General features: G+C 39.5%; 1 protein-coding gene across 1 annotated transcript; it reads left to right on the top strand.

Moving 5' to 3' along the window:
• Positions 1 to 567: 567 nt before the first annotated feature.
• On the top strand, positions 568 to 18,855 carry tprg1 (tumor protein p63 regulated 1). The gene is made up of 6 exons (XM_046391791.1): positions 568 to 721; positions 963 to 1,199; positions 3,095 to 3,186; positions 5,988 to 6,164; positions 14,869 to 15,022; positions 17,022 to 18,855. The coding sequence occupies exons 2-6, from the start codon at positions 975 to 977 to the stop codon at positions 17,214 to 17,216; spliced, it is 843 nt and encodes a 280-aa protein (XP_046247747.1). The 5' UTR covers positions 568 to 721; positions 963 to 974; the 3' UTR covers positions 17,217 to 18,855.
• Positions 18,856 to 22,374: the final 3,519 nt, after the last annotated feature.

Here is a 22,374-nt window from a genome sequence, read left to right as displayed (position 1 = left end):
ACTGACTTTGTCTTCTTTTAGTTTCTTCTCACGCTTCTTTTTCGTAAATCACTACAAAACTATGCTCAACAAATGTTTTTTTTTAAAAAATAATGAAACCTGGGGGAAAAATGGCTCTTGGTTGATTTAGCTGCCTTACAATTTCAACCGTTCATCATTCAGAAAACTGCAGGCAAGCAATCATCAACTGGAATGTAAATCTCAAAGCACCCGTTTAATCCTCAGAATCTCATTCACACCGTTTTTATACCAGCAAAAAGCACAACAGACATTGCAAAAGACATGGCAAAAGGTATGTGGAAATCCCCAGCTATATAGTAGAAAGAAAGAAAGAAAGAAAGAAAGAAAACAGAGACACCTCTCCCTCCTTGGGAATGTTCATGGCCTTCTAATAAGCAGCTATGAACTCTGGAGCGACTAAATGCGCTTCCACACAGTGAAAAAGACAGCGACATGAGTTCTGTGTACATGAATGGGCGGACGGAGTGACTTTGCCCAAACTTATCTTAAAGCACCGTGTGGTTTATGGTTTGTGTCTTTGAATGTCAGCTCGGCCCAACGCAAAGGCCTGTGCGCTTCTCTGACTCAACCTGCTCTGCCGCTGCTGCAGTCTACGCCCATTAAAACACATGTAGGACGCGGAACAAGGAAGTGATGCACCTGTTACCTCCGCCTCTTTAACTGCGTTTCAGCTTTTTTTCTGCGACCCCAATATTTTGTGGTATGTAAATTCTTTATTTAGTAATGAGTTTTTGATATCATTTTGAAATATTGATCGAAGGTTGTTATGTAGATATTTGTGGAGCGACTTCAGTTTAGAGGGGTGGCTGAAGACAGATTGTCCTTCCTTGTTTTCTTCAAAATGTAATCTGATAAAAATCTGATAGAAGTGATAATTAATTATTAATTTATAAATATATCACAGTTCGCGATGTTTTGTTTTAAAAAAAAAAAATGTATAGTTAAGCCCCATCATGGCAGATGTTGAGGAGGAAGGAGTGCAAAGTGAGGAGCAGCAGCAGCAGCATCAGATCAGCTCCTCTCCCGGCAGCCCCGAGGCCGCACTGCCCGCTGCCCGCACAGAGGACACTGAGGAGCGGGCAACGCAGGATGCAGCGGCCCCCACCCAGCACACTCCCATCTCTGCTGTGGAGACATCTCTGCTCCAGTTTAAAGTCAGGAGGTTCTTCGTGTTGAGGGTAAAAACTTTCACTTTTGTGTGCTGTCAAGATTTGTTAGTGAAACAAAACACTTCCGCCGTCTCGATGTCACATCACGTTGCAGCTTGTTCCTTACAAACTGAAGAAGTGCCCGCCTGCTTAAGCTAGGTACAAGTTCCAGTTACTTTTGCTTAAAAGTTACTTAAATACTATGGGTTTTGGCACCTCTACTCAATCATACTTCACACGCAATTCCTCTTACATTTAGTTGACAGCAGTAGGCCTCGCTTTTTAGTAGTTTTTCATTTCCGTTAATGTCATTTGTAAGGCACCATGTACCACATTAAATATAAACGTTAGCATTTGATGTGTTGTGCCAGAGTTAGCATCATGCAGTTTGTCACAATATATAGCTGCTAATAACGTTGAAAATGTTTCATTAAAAATATTTGATTACTACATGACACCTGATACATTTACAGATTAAGCCTAAACAATGTGTGAAGCTGTTAAATCATCCTGCTTACAGAAAAATATATGATCTAGAATCCTGATATAAAAAAATAAATCAGCAAATCATTTTAGTAAAATTTTTCAGCCAAGTATTTTAGCATGTTGCTAATTTGTTGTGCTATTCTTCCTCCACCACAGTGTAAAATACTAAACATGTCATTTTATAAAATACTTGTGATCAATGCATAATTTTCCAGGGGGCTAAAATGTAAAAGGAGGTTGTTGTGAGAGTTTATCAGACCATTTCATTTAGCTAATATATTACCTGCTATTAGTTTTTTGCAGATATATGCGTTTACTGCCAGTAAGTAATGAGAAATTGCATTACAGAAATACTCAAGATATGATTGAGGTCTTTTAAAAGAAGTATTGTAATGTAGTTTGTCCAAAAGAGAGGACTTTCAGTTTCCTCTGCTGGGTCAGAACCAGGCTCGGGTCCCTTTCAGATATATATAGATAGACATATACACTGCAACCAGGCTGAACATTTCTACACATGACCCAGAGGAGCTCTACGTGCAAACGCAAATATCTCCTTCATTTGGCCTGGATGTTAAACAGACTTTACCCTACCAGCTTCATGGTACAAAGTCTGTGTATGTCTTTTAAGTCCATTTGTGAAGTGAGCAGGTCATTGTCTGGAGAATTGTCTTTGCGCTTGTGGAAGAGTTGATGACGTTGTACGAGTGTCGCCACTTTGTGCTGTTTTCTGCTTATCTGTACATCGTATATTGCTTGTCCACTCCTTCTTCGTTGATATTATTGATACGTACATATCAAAACCAGTCATCATTATGGATGAGTCCTTGGCCTCCATGCTCTACTGAGGCACCACCCAAACCAAACAGAGTATTTCCAGTAGGTGAGAACACGTCAGACACGGACAATCTGCTGTCATGTGCGATATGAAAGGGCAACTCTGGACAAGGTCCAGACCTTAAGTCCATAAAAGAAAATGGCTTCAGATTACAGTAAGACTGTCAGGAGACCTCAGTATGAACTCCTAATCTTTTTAAGTCCTCCCCTACTTGGCGTTGAAATAATCAAACGCAAAATGCAAGGATAGAATTGCATGTCATAAATATGACACACAGTGTGGATTGTATTGAAAAACAGAAATGCTCAATCTGGATATGTACTGTATTCTGCAGTGTTCTCTTTGCTCTTCTAATACCTGAGTTACTCAGATTTAAGCTGAATGCTCAGCCTTCCTCATTCTGCAGTCATTTTCATATGCCGAGGCTTCATGTTTTTGTTTATTGTTTGTTTGACACACACACACACATGCTGACATATTGTTGAAGTACCAGTCCCAGCTGCATAACTGCCTCAAAGATTACCCCTCAAGCTTTCTGTGCACACATTGTGATTGTCACAATGGAAAATTAGAAAGTGACACCCATGCATTTCTGTCTCCTCAGCCTGGCACTCTGAATCAGGCCATCAAAGACGTTGAAGCTCTGGTGGATAAAGAAGTAGATGGCAGCGTTCAGAGCATTTGGCTGATGGCAGAGTGAGTTCACAATACCGTGTGCTGTTACACCGTGTCATGTTCATGTTGTCATTTCACTGTAATGTCTGCTGAGTGAAAACCTTGTATCATTTTTGGTAACATTTTACTTAAACGTTTAGTTGGTTATAATGTGGTTGTGTTTAGAGATCAGCTATGGATATTTTTTTTTTAAATGTCGGACAATTTCTTCAACCCACAAACAAACCAGAAACAAACACACAAGAAACACAAATCTGCTGAAGTGGAGTTAAACGGTTTTCACCTGACTGTAATGACATTACTGTAAACGCCCAGTGAGTTTACGGGATCATGTGTTGCTCATTCATAATCCATCACTAACACATGTACCATACAACTGCAAATAAGCTGCTGCCCATAGGGAGTGAGTGGTTGTTTGTCTTAAATTATACACATCTGTCATATACTACAGTATAGGCCCGTAGTTGAGTCTAATATCAATGTCCTTATCAAATCCCAAACTCCAGGAGTATCACATAAATCATTGCAGAGGTAGTGATTTAACTGCTTTGAACACAAAGCAAAATGAAGTGACTGCAGGACATTTACTGAGTGCACTTTCAGATGTCAGGTTGTATCACTCCTGCAGAAGCTTTCATTTAAAAAGCTTGCCATGTGAGAATGAATAATACATCCCATTTATGCAGCTCTGTCCAACACACGTTAACGTTTGTCCTACATTTGGCCTGCAGTTATCAAGACCACAGCAGCTGCTGTAGGAGTTCTTGCATTAAAAAAGAGTGCATTTTATGGTAACTCATGGTAACGCTGCTGAATATCACCAAGGGAGGCCTGTGACTAATGTCAGAAAAGCGTGAGAAATTCCTCAAATCTCTGACTTTGCCAAGGATTGTCACTATCTTTAGAGGGAGTAGGATGATCTCATCTCATCAGTTTTTATTATTGTGGCTGTTACTCTTGTGTTCTTATCTTATGATATTATGTTTAAAGGACTTTATTTGTACGCACAAGTAGAGTAGTTGGTTATTTATTTTAAAAAAAAGTTAAAACTGTGTCAAAATATGAAGATTTTCAGTAACAATGGATTATTAAAGGGAAAATAAAATGTAACTGAAGATGCTTATTGAACATACTGGATAATGATGATAGTTCAATAAAAGAAATAGTTCAAAGTTTAAATAGGCTTTAAACAGGCTTAAACGCTGATACCACTCTAATGTCTGTATGTTAAATGTGAAGCTAGAGCCAGCTGGTGTTAGCAAGACATGAGGATGGTGTCAGTCTTCTTTTGCAACATTTGGCAAGAAAGCTAATAATGTCAAAATGTCAAACTGTTCCTTTGTGTGCCACAGAGTGTCCCAGTGTGCTTCATGAGTTCAGGCCTCCGTGTCGTCTTGCTGAATAGCACTGTATTGTTGTGTCAAGCTGAGTGGCAGCAGCGTGTCAAACACCCACAGTCTGATCCTTGATCTCTGTTAACACCCCTGCATCATGCCCAGTCAAGATTTACTCATTTCATTAGCACAGTCAAAGCTCTTCACCCACACCTTTCCCATGATGCCTTGGCTGTTCAGTGAACTGCCAGCAGCAATCAAGAGTGTTTCACTTGGAGTTCAGCAGCTCAGCAGGCCGTACGAAAGGGAGCCTCTCCAAGAGAATCCACGCCACCGTGAATTAGCCGTGTGCACGGCGGCATGCGAGAGAGCGCGCAAGACGATGTTCAGTGGGCAACAGACATTTTTGAACACATGTTAAGGATGTAAGAAATTAGATTTTGCTGCTTTAAAGGTGTTTCTTTGATTTGACTTTTCTTTTTTTTGCTGGTAAAAATTTAGCAACTTAGAAATGCTTGCATGCATATTGTATGATCTTTGCCAAGGGCATTTTTAGAAATTGTGAGGCTTTTACAGTACATAATTGAGCAGCTTTGCTATACATGTTTTTTGTATTAACTTCAAAATACAAACTGAATCCCAACATCAGAGATTTTTTTGCTTTCCTTGGTTCGAGGAAAGTTTTACAAATAGAAAACCCCCACAGATCAAAAATTCATGATAGAAAGAGTCATAATTGACCTGCAGTTCAAGGTGTCCTTTGATCGACTTCTCTTTCATGACGGTGGTCTTTGGGAAAATGCTTTTTGGACTGCAAGGGAACTTTTGCACTCCAATCCTGTGTGTGGCCACCGGGCCACCATCTAAATACTACGTACATGTTTGTGAACTACTGTCAACTGAAAGCAGAAGAAGTAATATCTCAGATATTCTATTAATCTTTAATCTTTTTTTTTCTTGTGAATGACACGATGATTGTTTGTTTTCATATAAAAGAAATAAATGACAATTACACTTTGTTGATCTTAAATGAATCTTTGTTGAACTTTAATCAAAAGTAGGTACTGCTTTGGCCACTTACTGCACTTACTGTCTTAGGTTTCAGTTATTTTGTACTGTTCAACAGCGCTGCAATGCGCAGCCTCCAAAATGTTCATGCATTTGTCTAGGTATACCTCATGAACTGTCAGCTAAATGTATACCAGTGCTACTCCCTGCAGACTGCATGGATAAAGACATGAAAGAGTCAAATGCATGTCGTCACACATGAAAGTGTCATTGACTTTGACATTGGCGTGCTGGTGTCATTGACTTTCCAGTCCTTCTCTGCCTACCTGCCTTATTGTTAAAAATGAAATATTGTTAAAAATATAGCAGCTGTGCTTAAGAATTAGATTGACCAATGAATTTTGTTTGTTTCAAAATATTGATGCCAAAAAACTGATTTTTCAGTGTAGGTCTAACACACTGTTTCTCTGGTCGTTTCAGGGTGGATCACTGGAACAATGAGAAGGAGCGTCTTGTTCTCATCACTGACAGCTCTCTCCTGGTCTTCAAGTATGACTTTGTCATGCTCAACTGTGAGCAATTCCAGAGGATCCCCCTCAACTTTGTGGACCGCATCTCCCATGGACCCTTCAGCTTCCCAAAGCGCTCCCTGCTTCAGTAAGTACCCTCATTAGCACTTGATGAGTACTCCTAAAGTAAACTTGTACCTCCCATCCATATCCAAACCTTCTGCTTAATCCTGAGAAGGTCGATATCTTGTAATTTGTAGTGGAAAATCATAACCAGGAAACTTGTGACACCTTAACTTAATATAAATATTTTCATTGAGAGTCCACTTTTAAATAGTCAGTAAATCTACGTTGAAGTTGAAGTCTTTGTAGCGTTTCAGTTGCTAATGAAAGATAAAAAGCCTACTTGGAGAATTACAAATATTAGTCCTAATTATTTGCTCTGTGTCCTAATGCGTTTCACAAAAGCAGAGATTCCATGTTAAAAAATAAAATTAGCACGTGATTAGCCACGACGCTCTAAACGCTCTGTCTAGTCACATAAGAAGCTTTAAGAATGAATTTTGAAGACAATGCAAAATGTGACACGCCGTCTTTTTAATGAATTTCAAAGATTGCAAGAGTATGCGTGATTTACTAAAAAGTAAAGTGAGTTGTCAGTGGAACAGAGTGACATGATGCCGAGGGCAGCGTCAGAGAGCTGCGTGGTGAAGGGGAAGCATGCAGAGGCTCGGCGCAGGGAGCAGCCGGGGACACGGCGAACAGCAGAGCCGAAACGGGCGCGGCAGAGAGACGAGTGTGCGGAGAGTTTTTTGGGGTAGAGAGTGCATAGCTGTCACTTGGAGCTGTCGCTTAACTGATTACTGGCAAAATTAATGTAGTCCTTTCATCTAAACCTTTTAAAGACGGCTCAGGGGATACCAAACCAACTAAAACTAATTTGATGAATAAAACGTAATGTGCTGTGAAGAGCTTAGAGAGCACTGCCTTTATTGGAGGCTTTATCTCTGCACATTACGTTAAATTATACATAAAACCCTCGTGAAAACCACCCGGGAGTCCAGCAGTAAAGAGTCGTTTCAAATAAGAAAGACTTGAGCCTCAAACATTTCCTCTTTCTGTCTTCATCTTCACTGCTTCCACCCACTCTCTCCTTGTCTTCCTCTTTGTCTCTCCCTCAGGAAATGTCTTCTTTTTTCGTCTAGGTCATTCTGTCTTGTTTTTGGCAGAAACTGATCAACAGTGAAGTTCATGTACATACGACAGTTAATTCTCCATAACACTGCAGTAGTTCACGAAACTTCCACATTACAAATCAGTTTGAGCGAAGAGTACTGAAAGATTATTCATCTGCTACGTCAGTGTTACTTTTTTGTTTAGTTACAATTTTAAGTCTATTTAACGTTTAGACTCCATATATAAACATAAAATAAATGGTTTCCAGCACACTGTGACATATTTTTAAACTCATCTGCGTTTTTATGTGTATCAGATTTTCTGGCCAAACGTTCCAACAGGCTGGCAGGGATTTTGTTTGAAAGAAGCGCAAAAGCAGCACACTGATGGTGTCAGATGGCTGGGATTGGTTGAGTGCAATGTTGGGAAGAGGGAAGAGCGGATTTGAGCTTCTCGTCTAATTCTCAGCTTGAAACATTTCTCGGAACGTCTAAGTAACTCCTCAAGATGTTAGCTGGGATCATTAATATGAAGTGTGCAAGACCTTTCAGAAAATACAAAGAAAAGATGGATTCGATTTTGACATGTCATGAAAGCTCAGACAGCTCAGATGGAACACAATACCATTGCTCCCTGAAGGCAAAACTACTACAAACTACATCTATGCTGACGTAAATAAGTAAGTCTCCATTTCTCCACATTATCATATCGACATGATTCAGCTTCCTTTTCAGCTGTCGCCTTAATGACCCTTCACAGTGACGAGTGTGAGAATATCTACAGCTGACAGTTGTCATCTGGCCACTTGATGTCAGTGTGCACCCTTGGTAGAGACAGTTCAGGGCAGGAACGCATCACATTTCTTCATGTGTTTAATGTTGTCATGCATGACTCCACAACTGCTAGAGTGAATCAGTGCTGCTGGAAAACCTGTATACTGCATGGGCCGCAGCACATTTGACACTTTGAGACATTTACATTCTATGTTGCCCAGCACTTTTTGTTTTGCCACAGCAAGACTGTCATGAGTTACTGCACATACAAATGGTTGGTTTTTGCTTTCAGCTTATTTTGCAGTCATTACTTGCAACATTTGATTTTAAAATGCCATAAAATCATATTTCAAGTCACCACTATAATTCAGTTTATTTGTTCTGTTTTTGGATATTATTGTACCAACGTGTGTACTTCCATGAACGTTTGACCCCTGAGTTTCTAGACCATCCACTTTAGAAGAAGTAATATCGAACGCCCTCTGTGGAGCATCTTACTTGGCGTCAGTACCCTCGTCTGTGCTCCATCAGCCTCCCACAAACCTTGATGATGCCAATAGAAAGTGTTGAGGGAGTGTCAGTATTTTTAGTCCTGATGATTTTGTTTTCATCGCACATTCTCCAGGTGCGCCGCTGAAGAAGAGGCACAGTATATTTGCATCTGTTGGGAAAGATGTGTTTTTAAGTGCCTTCTTTCCAAACTGTCTAGACAAAGTAATTACCCAGCACATCATCTATTTTTTTTATTCCTGTCTGAAGGAGTTGGGTGTGGAGGTTTAAAGAAGCCCCACTAGAGGTTGCTTCAGTAACTGTTGTAGGAAATATATATATTTATGAAGGTTGGAAATAATCCCAGCACTGCACTCCTCTCTCCTCTGTATCTCATCTGTTCAGATGTAGTTGTTTTTTTTTTTCTTTCTGAGTAAAGTTTCAGTGGGAATGATGCCTTATTTATTCCTTCAACCACTTAAAGCAGGTTTATTAACTACAGTTTCTTCCTCACATTGTCAGTTGTTGTACTGACACAAGAGGGCTTATTATTGATTTATTACAGTTGTTTTAGTATACAGATCAATAGGGTGTAAAATCTGTAGTTTGAGTCAGATGATGCTTTAGTTGTTTTAGATCATCCTCCACCTCCTCATCTCGTTCTGCAGGATCTCTGAACGCAAACCAAAGCAGCTTGCACATTCAGACAGCAGAGGGCAGTCAGCACATAGAAGCTATTAAGATGTCATCAGCATAATGCACCATAGGATACCTCATCAGAAGATAATTTAGCCAGATAGATACTTTTGCTTAGTTCAGAATAAAGTGGTGGAACCAACATGTTGCTAGGATCAAATATAGAAAAAAACGTTGAGCTTGCATGACTGAAAGTCCAGCAGAGAGATTAGAGAGGCCCGCCAGTGATTTACTATCACACTTCACTTAAGTTGAGAGATTTATAAGACACAAGAAAAACAGCAGAGATATCATTCAAATGTTTTTCTAGTGTTGATTGCTCTACAAGAACACTATATCCTACATTTCCCATAATGCACAGCATAGAATTATCAGAATTTTAAAATAACCGCATTTGTTTATTTGTTTATTTATATCAACCATAATTGTTTTCTGGGAGAACCCACAGCTGTGAGTCAGGCGAGGAGGGTGATATATGACGTCTACCAATGAGCAGACATGTTGGAAGCCATATCTCCGTTAAATCATAATCCGAGTGATACTGGATTTTTGAAGCTGATCTAGACATTTGTTTAAAAACATTCAGTAGCAATATACTGGCCATTGAAAATGAATGATGACAAACAGTCTTGAGACACATGCCTCAGATTTTTTTTTTCCTTGAAGGAAAGGCACTTTACACTGGTCAACCCTCACTTTGCAGAGGTCACACTCTACTGCAGTTTATTGTTACTTTTTAGTTGGTACAATGATAAGACTATAACGGGTTGGCTGGTTAATTGGTGTAGTTTTACACTGAATAATAATCTTAGTATATTTGTTATTTGTTAGTTATATTAGTTAGATAGTATTCTTAGACTTTGATTTCACTTTCAGTTTGCTTTATTTATTGCCATGAACTACTATTTGGGTGCCAAATAAACAATAAACTCCAAATACTTATTGGACTTTTTTCCAAAGGCTTCTGAGTCCTTCTGGGCATTTTGACAATAAGGTCTTTCATTGCACAGTGTATGACAACAGATAAGGAATTTTTTAATTGTTGCTTGTAATTTTGTTGCTACACTTGAATGATTGATTGTCAATAATTCTGACCTCAACTGCACTTTCATTAGGTGGATGTCCACTGCATGATTATGAAAACTTAAATACAAAAATAATAGTAATGATGATATATAATAAATATTCCACAACTGATTGTTTAATACATATAACTCTTTAACTACATGTAGCCTGAGTCCTGTTTGAACACAACAAAACAAAACACTCAAATCCCCTTAAACAAAGCATAGATCAGGAGCAAAGCCTGCATACAGGCTGCTCCCAGGGTGTACAGCTTGAACTGGTAAACACCAGTAGACATATAATGTTTCAGGCACGCTGCTCTAAATTCATACACCTTGGGAGCAGCTTTCAGCTTGTGGACTCTGCTCTATTAGTGTGGAAACATCTCTGCCAACAGCCTGCAGCTATGCTATCACAGGTTTTGCATCATCTACAGTAACATGGCTGTATGTTTAAGGCTTCACAGGTTGCATGAGCAGTTTTATCATGAGTAATGTAAATATCTTTTTAAAGGGTGAATATCACAGGAAAATCATGTACAGCAGCTAAGCTCAATCCTTTGTTTTTCTAGTTGTCCACCCGTTCCTTTCCTTTTCAGTCCTTCTCTATGTTGAATGAAACCGTTGTGGATGGATACATGTATGGATGGCTGACAAACCTGCAGGCTCTGTTGAGCAATCGGACCAGATTTGTTTGTTCGCTCTGAGACAATGTGGGACACTTGCCATGACAACTGGAGCTGAGCTTGATATTTATCTTGTGTGTTGACTTATGAGGCTGAAGCGCTTGAAAGCCAAGGGAGGAATTTTTCGTCACTTGCCCTTAAGCTTAGAATACAGTGTTTCTCTTATGCATGTGTGCGTTTTGTATAAACACTGTGGATTAAGTGGAACTCCACTGGGAAGGTCAGTAGAGGGTGGATTCCCTCAGTTTGGCTCCTTCTTTCAAACCAGTTTTTGGAAATTTGTTTTGACACGAACAGTGTCCCCGTAAGAAACGCATAAATGACAAAGGTGCAACCTGCTTTCACCATTTTCATATTTTGTGACTTTATCGAAGTGAGACACAGTGAAAGTCCAAACCCCAACTCTGCTACATAAACACAGTGAAGACTTCCAAGGCCTCTGGCTGGAAAGCCCAGCCCTCCTCTGCCTGTTTGGGCTGGTCCCTCTCCCAGTGATAGCTTACCTGTGGAATTTACCAAAGCTTTTTAATATCCCCATTTATACTAGGGCAATAGTTGTGTGCTTTTACAAAGGGCAATGTGTACAAATGTAAACCCACCATCCTCACCCGCTTTTGCTGAAATATAATCAGTCTTTTAGCCTGGGCTTTGCTTTTGTACCAAGTTTTCTTTTTTCTTTCCCTTTTCTCCCTGCACAACACTGGCTGTGGAGGAGGCACACAATGTTCAGCAGCAGCAGTCATTGTCATTTTGAAAGTACTTGTGTAAACAGGGCTAGATGATTGCATTATGATGCAGCCCCTCCCTGGGACCTTGACATATCAACAGCTACAGCGCTATTGTTTAGCCTCAGGTGTTTAATTCTGTTTGGCAGGAAGTCCTCTTGCACAAGATATGTGGTAAAATGAGCACATCAGTGTGACGGATCATTAAGGAAATCAGAACAGTGTTGGGAAATCGCCTGTATCCTGCTTTATTTAACTGCTTTTTTACTTGTTTTATGCAAAACAGCAGGTACGTTATAGATAAAATAATATACAATTTCCCAGACTTGGACTAATACCACCATCAGCAGTTAAAGCTGTTGACAGAATCACAAAAAACACCATGACAGGCTGTTTGATTGCCACAACAAACTGTTCCTCATGAACACTGTTTGAACAATTTTTATGTATTTAATTGTCAGCAAGTTGTCTCTTGAAATGTGTCTACTGTGTCTACAGACAATATCGAGCACTAAAAGAACCGAAATGTTTGCACATCCGCACATCAAGTGCAGAGGTTACAAAGGCAGCAAGGGCTGATTTGTGGGGTAGGTGTCAGAACTACATGAGTACTTTATTCTCAGTGTTAAAAGTATGCAGCAGGCAAAAGACTTGCATAACAATAATATGAAGCAGAAATGTTTCAACAATGCCTTAGGAAATGATGAAATCTGGATAGGCATCACTGATATTGAATCAGTGCTGGTATGAGGGTGGTGTTTGGGCATTTATCTTTCTTCCAGCGAATTTGCTAACTTATTTTAAGAAAAAGAGAAAATGCTATAGTGTATTAGGGAAAAGTCAGAAAAAGAAAAACCACATCATTTGCATGGATGAATATGATCCCTCGTGTTGTCAAAAGTCTAAATTCATTCAGTGGTTGTTTGTTTTACTAAAAAAGCAAGTGTATCAGTTATTTTCACCTGTCTCTATCTGTGTTTTGTAGGATGATTAAACTACTGTAACAGTATTGTTTGTGTTGTCCTTGTGTTGTGTAATTAAGTTGGACTGAGGAGTCAAACCTGTCCCTGCAGGTTTTTCTAGCTACTGTTTTGAATCCAGGTTTATCCTGGAGTTGTTTATCTCCTTTGTTAAACAGGTGATGATCAACTGGCTATAAAGAGAATGGGATGGTAAAGCAGCTGAAAATGCCATGACACTTAGGGTCAGGATACTTGACATAGGTAACTGAACAAAAGCTTTTTGCGGGATATGAATTTAGCAGAAATCACGATTATACTGAGAATTCCCTCACCGCGGGACTTATCAAGGGTTATCTTATCTTATATTCTGATGACAAATGATCTTTATATATAAGGAGGCCCATAATTATATTGACTGCAAGCAAAAGGACATGGTGTGTAATCAGATGAAGTGGTGACAAAGATGACTGAAATTTTAAGTGCACTTTAGACATAGTTTGATGGTTCTTTTAGAGGGAAATATCGCCACACTTTATGTCGACGTCCAATCAGTGTTGATGATAAATGTAGTAAAATGAAACAACACATTCTCAGTGTGTTTTCTTGCTGCCAAATCTGTTCTGATGATTGGACATCAACATGAAATGTGGCAAACTTTCCCTTTAAGTTTGCTTACACTGAAGACAAAGAAAAGCAGATAAACTCACAACTCAGCAGGTAATGTTTGATGTCTTTGCTTAAAAAATATCAGAAATTATTAATGAATTACAAAAATGTCGTAATCTTTTTTTCTGAGTGACTATAGGAGTTCTCCCCATGTCTGCGGACTCACACCATTGCGTGTGTGCCAAGTTAACTGGTGACTCGTAGGCCCGTAGGTATGAATGTGAGTGTGAATGGTTGTTTATCTCTGAATGTCAGCCCCGTCATAAACTGCCAACTTGTCCTGGGTTTACACTGCCTCTTGCCCAATGTCAGGCTCCAGCCCTCCCACCGGAGACCCCGCAGAGTGGTGACAGCTAATGAATGGACAGAGGAGTTTTTACAAGATTCACATTATCACCTAGAGTGATTGTAATGTACTGTGTAGGAATAACTAAGTGAAGCGATAACTAGCTTTATCTGAATAACCTGCAAGAAGGTTTGCCCCAAAAGAGATGTAATAGAGGGTGTCTTAAACTCTCTGTGACCCTGTACCTTTTGAATAGTAACAGACACTGCATCGCCCCATGTTATTACACCAGATATGGACTAACATTAAATAGAGAATTGTAAGAATGTTCTCACCATGTAGATCAACACCAACATCATTTCCAAGATGGAATCTGTGAGTGCTCGGAGGTCTGTTTGCTCTCAGTCTTCTGAGGTTTCATTAGGCTGAGGAAAGATATGACCCCAAGGCATTGTCATTAAAACCTGTGGTATTTGCTTTAAAATGACTAAAGAAAGAACATCAGAAGAACTAAGATGAACGCACTGTAGATTACCTCTAAGACAAGTAAACATGAGATTGCCATCACATCATATATCTGCCCTGAGGACAGATTAGTGCCATTTTTTATGTCAGAAGGTAGGTATACATTTTTATTTGTGCACATAATTACTGTAAAGTACTTAAAGGTATAGCTCAGTAAGAAACAATGACACACTGTGCAGTTATTGGTACCCTCATTTAATACCTTTTTGTGTATAAAACATACACAGTACTTGAAAATGGTATATTCAAGGGAAAGGGCTGTATCTATAACAAGTTCTTAGTGCTTTGTTGTCCATTAACGCTAGAAAGAAAAGAAAATGCACTATTAAGATTATAGTTGAAAGGGAGTTTAAGTTTAGCTCTGTTTTGATGTGTCTTAATGTCAGTCTACAGTTTGCACTCTGTTGAAAAATGAAATTATTTTCCAGTTCAGTGCTTTGCTCAGTTTGGCTAGTTAGTTACTACACTGCAGCACCGCTTTTAGTTTTCCTACACGATGCCTAGGATAAAAGCCATCAGGGAAAACAGTACTGTGCAACACGATTGTCACTTAAAACTGACAGCCTTTAAGTCGTTGCTATTCTGAAAGTGGCCAGAGGCAAAAGAAAACATTTATATTCAGTGTTTTGTGTATAATTCTCAATAGAAAACATACCAGCACGTTTGTTAAAAGCAGTAAGTAATGTTACTGATCTTGTGACAATGACATGAACTGTGGCGTATAAGGTTCTGTCACATCGTTGAATCAAATGTGTCACTGACAGAGAGAGAGACACTTTTTCATTAGTCTCTCTGTGCATTTAGGAGAGAGGGGGAGGGGGTTCGAGTCTTCTGGGATCGGCTGAGAGAACCCTCCTTTACTACCAGGTGGAACCCCTTCGCCACTGACTTCCCTTTCATCACCTTCACCTACCACCCTGTGAGGAACATCAGTGACACATTCGCTGCTCTCTGTGACGTAAGTGAATAGATCAATCACAACATTACGCCATAGTGTAGAGGCTCAGTTCTTCCAAATCACAAAAGGAGCCATGCAGATAGTTGTGGTTTTATTTGCTGATGCTTTGAAATATCTTGTTTGTTTGCCAAAAACCGTTTCACTTTTGGTGCTCATCGCATTGAAAAAAAGAGGGAACAATCAACAGTAACATTTCTTTCTGGGAACAGCATCCTTTTTACTAAGAAACAGTCCACAAGTCTCACTGTCAACAGCATTTACTGGGACAAGTTCCAGTGAAAGTTGGCACAAGTTTGAAATTCACATATCTCAAGACATCTCAGCACATAAAACTGAAACTGGAACAGCTGCAGGATAAAGTTTGTGATTAGGGTGAACTGAGCTTTTAATTAGTGAGAAAGTATCTGTTGAAATATTTGATTTGATTATATTTTGTTTTCTGACTAATCCGAATGGAGGTGCGTCCTGTGGGAGTCATGGATACACTTAACTAGTATCATTAAAAAAAATATATCACTGGTGAGATTCATTGTGTGGGCAACTGAGTCATGACACAGAAAAGATTTACTGGAATTAGGCATCAGATACCATTCATGTGTGATCCGTCATTCATGACAGAATGAGGTACTCATAACTGACACAAAGGACCGCCTGCCTATCAGATGTAATGTATAAATGTACCAGATCTCAAATAACCAAAACTTTTAACTCAACTTTGACTTCAAACTTGATTGTCAGTATATTTTTTAACCATGTTTTTGCTCTACATAGAACCCATCACTGGTTGAACACACATGAGCAATAGGCTGCCATGTCAAGGCGCAGTAGGTGTCTTGATCAAGGCCACATCAGCCGTTTCTAATGAAGGGGCAGGGCGTTGATTACTCACAGAATTTAACTGGTGACCCTCCAGTCACAAGCCGTTTCTCCAACCTCTAGGCCTCGGCTGCCCCAAAACAAAAAATATGATGTTTGCAAAATTTATACAGGAATTTCAACATAACCAAGATGTTTAAGAGCAATTACAGCTGACTACTCAGTGTGAGGAGTAGAAAAGAATGGAGCAATCTCAGTCTCAATCTGTGTTTTGCAACGTTTCAATACATGTCATGCTGTTTTTGCTGTCACATAGAGAAAGGGTTTAATTACACACACTTCAGTGACTGCACACAAATGTAGACTGGCAGCTGAATCTGACGCAAACAGGTGTGCAAAGACCTGGAAGAACATTTACTAAGAATGCAGTGTAATCATAGTCTTGATTTTGATAAGGCACAGTAAAATGTTGACAGTTTAGTGATTACAGAAATTTAGATTTGACCTTTGACCTCTGCTTTCTTTACCATTAAGTTAGGAATTGTGTTCTACAGTGTTAATGGGGAACCTGACAGACTCAAACAGGTGACTTTACAAATAGTAGTACACACTGCAGATGCTTTCAGAACCAAGAAGTTAAACATTGTGTCTAAACTAAAAACAAAGAAACCAGTAGGATGAGAAAAAATGATCTGATACAATTGCTCAGAACAAGCAACCCACAGAAAATGTTGTCTGATCACTAAAAAAAATACTTCTGAAACCTCACTCGCTCTTCTGGCTGCTGATGTCTCAGGGATATTTTAATTACTGCCTGTCTTGGGCAGGACACTCTTGAGAAAGATATTTTTAATCTCTGTGAGACATTGCTGGTTAAAGATTTGGTTCAGATTGAGCATGCAATCCCAGTCAAACTTGGATCAGTTTTCAGTCTGTTCTCCCAATTTTCCCCAGCAGTTTTGGCGGCTTCAGAGCTCTTGAGATTGCAAGAGGTTGCTTGCCAACCATTTTTGACTAGCAAGCTGCAACAAAACACACCCACATTTGGATTAATTTAAATCTCACATTTACTCTGCCATAGTGGCTGAGAAAACTTGGCTTAAAAAGGTGAGATGTCAAAGAGCTCTAAAGAGGAAAGATGCTCTTTGAAATATTTCTGATTCTCCCTCCTTTTTGTTCACAGATTCAGAACTTTCGTGAACAGCTGAAGAATGCGGCCCAGAAAGTCCACGCAATGAAGCCTGTCCCTGGGAAGGCCAACGGTGTGCTGGTCCTGAATCAGAACATCGAAATCGAGGCTTACGTGGGCCTCATGTCTTTCCTCGGCAACCAGAACAAACTGGGATACTGCATGGCTCGAGGAAACTTGGGCTTTTAACTTCCTTGTGTATTGTAATAGTCTTGTTGTTATTCAGATTGTTTGTATTTATGCGTCTTGAAATCATGTTGATAATTTTGTTTTCATTCAAATTTTACAAGGATTGACCAACGATTTTTCCATATTCCTGTTTGTGAAGGTCATTGAAGCCTAGATTCTCAGGATGTTCTGTATGAAGTTAAAATGAGTGTGTTTTCTACTTCACTGCTTATTACTAGTGTGTGGTATCTGAGTACTCAGAAATATCCACATTTCAACACTGCTCTTCACCAGATGATGGATCCCCTGCTGCTCTCAAGGAGCTTTGTATTTGCTCCTCAGTGATATGGTAATTCAACTCTTTCGCAATGGGACTCCTTTCTTCCTCCCCCAGAGTCTCTGTTAAAAGCTCATCCCCTTGTCTTTCTGTTCCTTAGAGATTCACTGGAGCATGGGGGCACATTTGTCAGTTTAGTTTTATCATTTGTAGTGTATTTTTTTTTTTTTTAGCAGTGCATACAGTGTTGGAATTTCCCCTTGATTTGTGTGTTGCTGTGCTTGTTTCCGTGTCATTTGTTTGTGTTGTAAGCCTGAAAAAACACAAGCTTACATATTATGTTGCCTTTTCCTTTTTAGTGGTATAAGATATGCAGATTCCTCTGCACTATTTTTGTTGAGTGCGCTTTAGTGCATCACATAGAAGGTGTAATAAAATGTGGATGGAGCCACTATGACATCACCCAGTTTAGGCTCTCGCCATCTTGGCAGTACCTCAGTCCACCTACCTCTTGGCTAATCCAAAAATGGGCAAACGGATGGAGCATGGGTGGGTGCTGAGATGAGTCGAATGGAGCCTGGTAACTGAAACATGCCCACCTAGCTCTTACTTACCAAGCTAGAAAAAGCTAACAAGAGTATTGCTGTGTTCACACCAAAGGCTGTAAATAATAAATAGATTCACAAGAAAACAAAGCAAAGTTTCATCTTGCAATATTCACAGGAGTTTGATTATTTGTGTTTACTCTTCTTACTTGCACAAATTTGACCTCAGGCTTATTTGACCCAAACCAACAGTAGGCACCAACAGCGTTTGTGTTCAGTTCAGCTTCTGACTAGACTCAGCGCTCACCAGAGACTCCAGTTCTTTCTGTTCTCAACTGTCTTTTCTTTATCCCCCTCTCTTTGTTTAGGAGGTATATTTCCACTCCATTCAGCAGTCAAATAAGATTGATTTAAGTTACAGTAAAATTACATTACAATGGATTTGGGCATCTCCACTTTAAATCCACTTTTGAGTCCCAAAGTATAAAATAATCTCTGTGGACTTCTAGACTCCAGATGTTTTTTCCTCCAGTAGTTCTACCGGGCATTGCCCTCAGCACTGCCCTTCAGAGCTCACCAGCTTGCAGCTTCTGTTAGCAGCCAGTTAGCAGAACCAAAGTAGTTTTTCTACCACACTGTAAACTTGCTTTTTTCTGCTGTTCAGGTGTGAGGCCCTTGGAGATTGTTCTTATCATACCCTTACCTTGTTTATACAAAGAAATCATGTTTTCTGAAGGATAAATCCAGTGATAACTATTGACACTTGATCAGTGCCACAACTGTGATTTCCTGTTATAATGTTAAAGTATTATCACACATTCAAATTATTGAATTCTAAAAGCTTCGTAAAGCTAAAGCTTAAAATAGCTTACTGTGATGGAACCGTTTCAGGTAGACTTCCACCCAGCAGCCAGGCACAGTTACATTGGATTAAGTAACAGCACACTGTAGCTGGTAGGGACTGTACTATTTGTTCCTGTAATATCTAAAACTGATACAGTGTCAAAGCATATCAGAATGACACAGTTTTGATGGTTGATGCTTATCTTAGTGACAAATACAGTGTTGCTGGGGACTGACAAAAATGCCATCCTTGTTTTGTCAGCTCAGTTTTTTTGTGTGTGAGGCAGGATCTTGGGGTTTGGATTAGCAATGCATTATAGCTCCGCTAAAGTGTAAAGAGAGTAACGTTGGGCAAGTTACCTGAAAATGTAATCAGTTACCCCATATGTATTACTAAGGAAAAATGAATGCAATGAAATTAAATTACATTACTATTTACTCATCAGCAAAAGTATAACATTATTTTCTTCATTCCCATCTCAGCTGACTTTTAACTTCAAAGTTTCCACACCCACACGCTGCATCTTCACATGTGTAGAAATTGAAGTGAGATATTTCAGTTAGAATGAACAGTCCTACAATTTGGAGGGATTGATCAACAGCTCAGACTGAAGCTAGCATAGTCCCACCGACTACACGCAACTCTCCAGAAGTCCCTACCTCACAGCAATACTGTGTGGTTCACAGACAATCCAACTCAACAAGGTGATTCCTTAATGTAGGTTTAGCCGTGGCAGAGGCAGCTAACAACACACAAAAAAATAAGTTTGGAATTTCCAAGAGCTACATTTCTCATTACTGGGAGTCATATTTCTATCATTTTGGTAGATGATAACAGCCTCCACGCACCCAAATCGGTGCCAACCAAGCATGTCCCAGACCTGAAGGCAGAGACTAAACAGACATTAACCCTCCAACAACCTCCTGGTATGATGGAGAACAAGCTGTCCTGCAAATATCAAAATAATGTCATGTTCCTGGGTTTAGTGAGTGTAATGTAATTACCCATTTTTGGAAGACAGGAACAGTTAACAGGCTAATTTAAATGAGATAAAATTAAAAACGGTAATGCTAGATTGCACGTGTGCAGTAAATCATGGGAATGATATACAGAGAGGTAATTGCAGAATTTGGATACACTGAATGTATAATGTTGAAAGAACGGTGGGCATTGAACAGGCAACAAAAACAGAACCTGATTTAAAAATCTTTCCGATTATAGCTTTAAAGCTTGAAATGTCAAAATGTACATCTGTAAAATTCAGTTTTGTTCACAAGTTGCACATCCTGTCCTGAGTGACACATACAAGAGAATGAAGACGAACTAAGCCAGCAGTATTTGGTCTCCTCTAAGGTTTTCTGTTCAGGAAGCAAGGTTAAGTAGCTGACTATGTGCAGCTGTTATTGCACAAGGTAAAGTATATGGTTAAGTTCAGCACCTTTAGTATCATGTATCATAACCTTAGGGTTTGAAGGGGTTAACATGTTTCCTCCTAGCATGAGGACGTGCCTCTAATCCTGGATCAAGCGCTGCTCTAGCCTGGAGCGAAGCACCTCATCCATATTTCTGCCCTTCAAGTTGTAAAAGATGTTCAGAAAACAGGATTAACTGCCAATAAATGAGCACTCAAAATTATGTAGCTTAGCCCTTCAAGAAAATGTAGAGTTTTACATTTAGGTCACCTGATGATTCAGAGGAAATTATTTGAAAAATATCCAACTGTGTTTGTTTATTTTGTTTGGTTTCCATGGACTGCATTTGTACCTGTAATCATTTTACTCTTTAATTGTCAATACTTTATCTTAGCTGCAGGTAAAGCGGTTACAAAAAACACTGAGCTGCAGCATTACAATGAAGGCTTCAAAAACTCATGTCACAAATCATTTGAAATAATGAAGGACTTGTTGAGAAGTAATGTTTGTGATTACATTGTTTGCCGTGCAGATGATAGAGTTACATGTCCTGTCATGTTTGAATTCAACTCAATAAAGCTCCAATCTCCTCTTTTCTCTTATTTTCGGTCAACCTTTATTTTCATAACAGTCGAGAGCGTCAGTTCACTTGGATGACATCTAGATGTGATGTGACTTGCTCTTAATGCCAGGCTATAGAGTGAATTTGGCCCAGCGTGTGTGCAGATGTGCGTGCAGAGAACAGGAGGGAGCGTGGGTGTGTTGTTGAGTGTGATCCATCTCTGTCCTCAGATGCTCTCTCCTGCATTAGAGATCATAATGTTCAGCCCTTGAGGTACTTTATCTGAATTAGAGGTCTGATTTGCTCTCAACAAAGCATTTACAGTCTGTACTCAGAATTAACTACTGAGACAGGACAGGTAGGCAGATACTGGTACAGCATTAGCATAGCTGATACAATTCAGTGATGATCAGTTTTTTGATCTCAGGATGTAGAAGTCAGAGATGTTCTACATCAGTGACAAAAACATTTCACCACAGTGCATTGGGCCAATAAAACATATATCATACAGATTGTACTCTGCAAAACATTTGCTGTTTCAGCTTAGCAATTTGTGTCCCTTCTGCATTAAGAAAGTTACATTTAAATTATTCAGATTTCTATTAAAAAAAAAAAAAAAAAATCTACCCTTAAGTATGATTGGCTGTTTGCTCAGTGACAGGTGAGACTTCATGTTGAAAAAAACTATTTTGAGTATTCTTAAATGTGTGTCTTATTGTAGGTTGTTTTGGATGAAAACATCAACAAAATGAATGTATTGTTAATGAAAGAATTTAAACCACAATGTAAGACACAATAATGGTAATTAATTAATTATTATTAATTATTAATGTTGATAATTAATGTAGATTTGAGGGATGGTGAATCAGCGCTATTATGATGTGTGTGTCTGTTGTCCAGCACTATTGCCACCCCTGCATAGGTGAGTAGGGGTACTGACCATACTCCCTATAGTCCATCCAATAGATGCACAGTTACATTACGATTCATTTGGAGTCAAATATTCACTAATTCCAGACAGAAGTACTTCTCTGAAGCTGATAAATGCCCCCTTGTGTTCACCATCTAACTGCGAACTTTGCTGTTTGGATCTGGACAAATATCTTACCGTGGGTAAGGCTGCCTGCTGGCCGGAAAACCAAAACAGTGAGCTGAAAGACACTATGGTGAAACATCTATCGTTGGACGAGTATTAGAGGGGAACGACCAGGAATATAGGAAGATGGTTAAGAACTTTGTCGACTGGTGTGAACACAACCACCTTCACATCAATGCCACCAAAACAAAGGAGATGGTGACCGACTTCCCCACAGGCCCCACAGACTCCACCAGTGAACATCCAGGGACTTGACATTGAGATAGTGGGAGCCCACTGAGAGGGATTAAAAAAAGGACAGGACAAGCTGATAAGGAGGGCAAGCTCTGTCCTGTGCTGTCCTCTGGACTCAGTGGAGGTGGTGGGTGAGAGCAGGAGGCTGACCTAGCTGTCAGGCATCCTGAACAACACCTCTCATCCTCTGTATGACACAGTGGGGACCA

This window comes from Scatophagus argus, chromosome 6 (assembly GCF_020382885.2).
Source record: "Scatophagus argus isolate fScaArg1 chromosome 6, fScaArg1.pri, whole genome shotgun sequence".
Classification (NCBI taxonomy): Eukaryota; Metazoa; Chordata; class Actinopteri; family Scatophagidae; genus Scatophagus; species Scatophagus argus.
The sequence above is the reverse complement of the archived record's forward strand: the minus strand, read 5'-3'. Positions and strand labels throughout refer to the sequence as shown.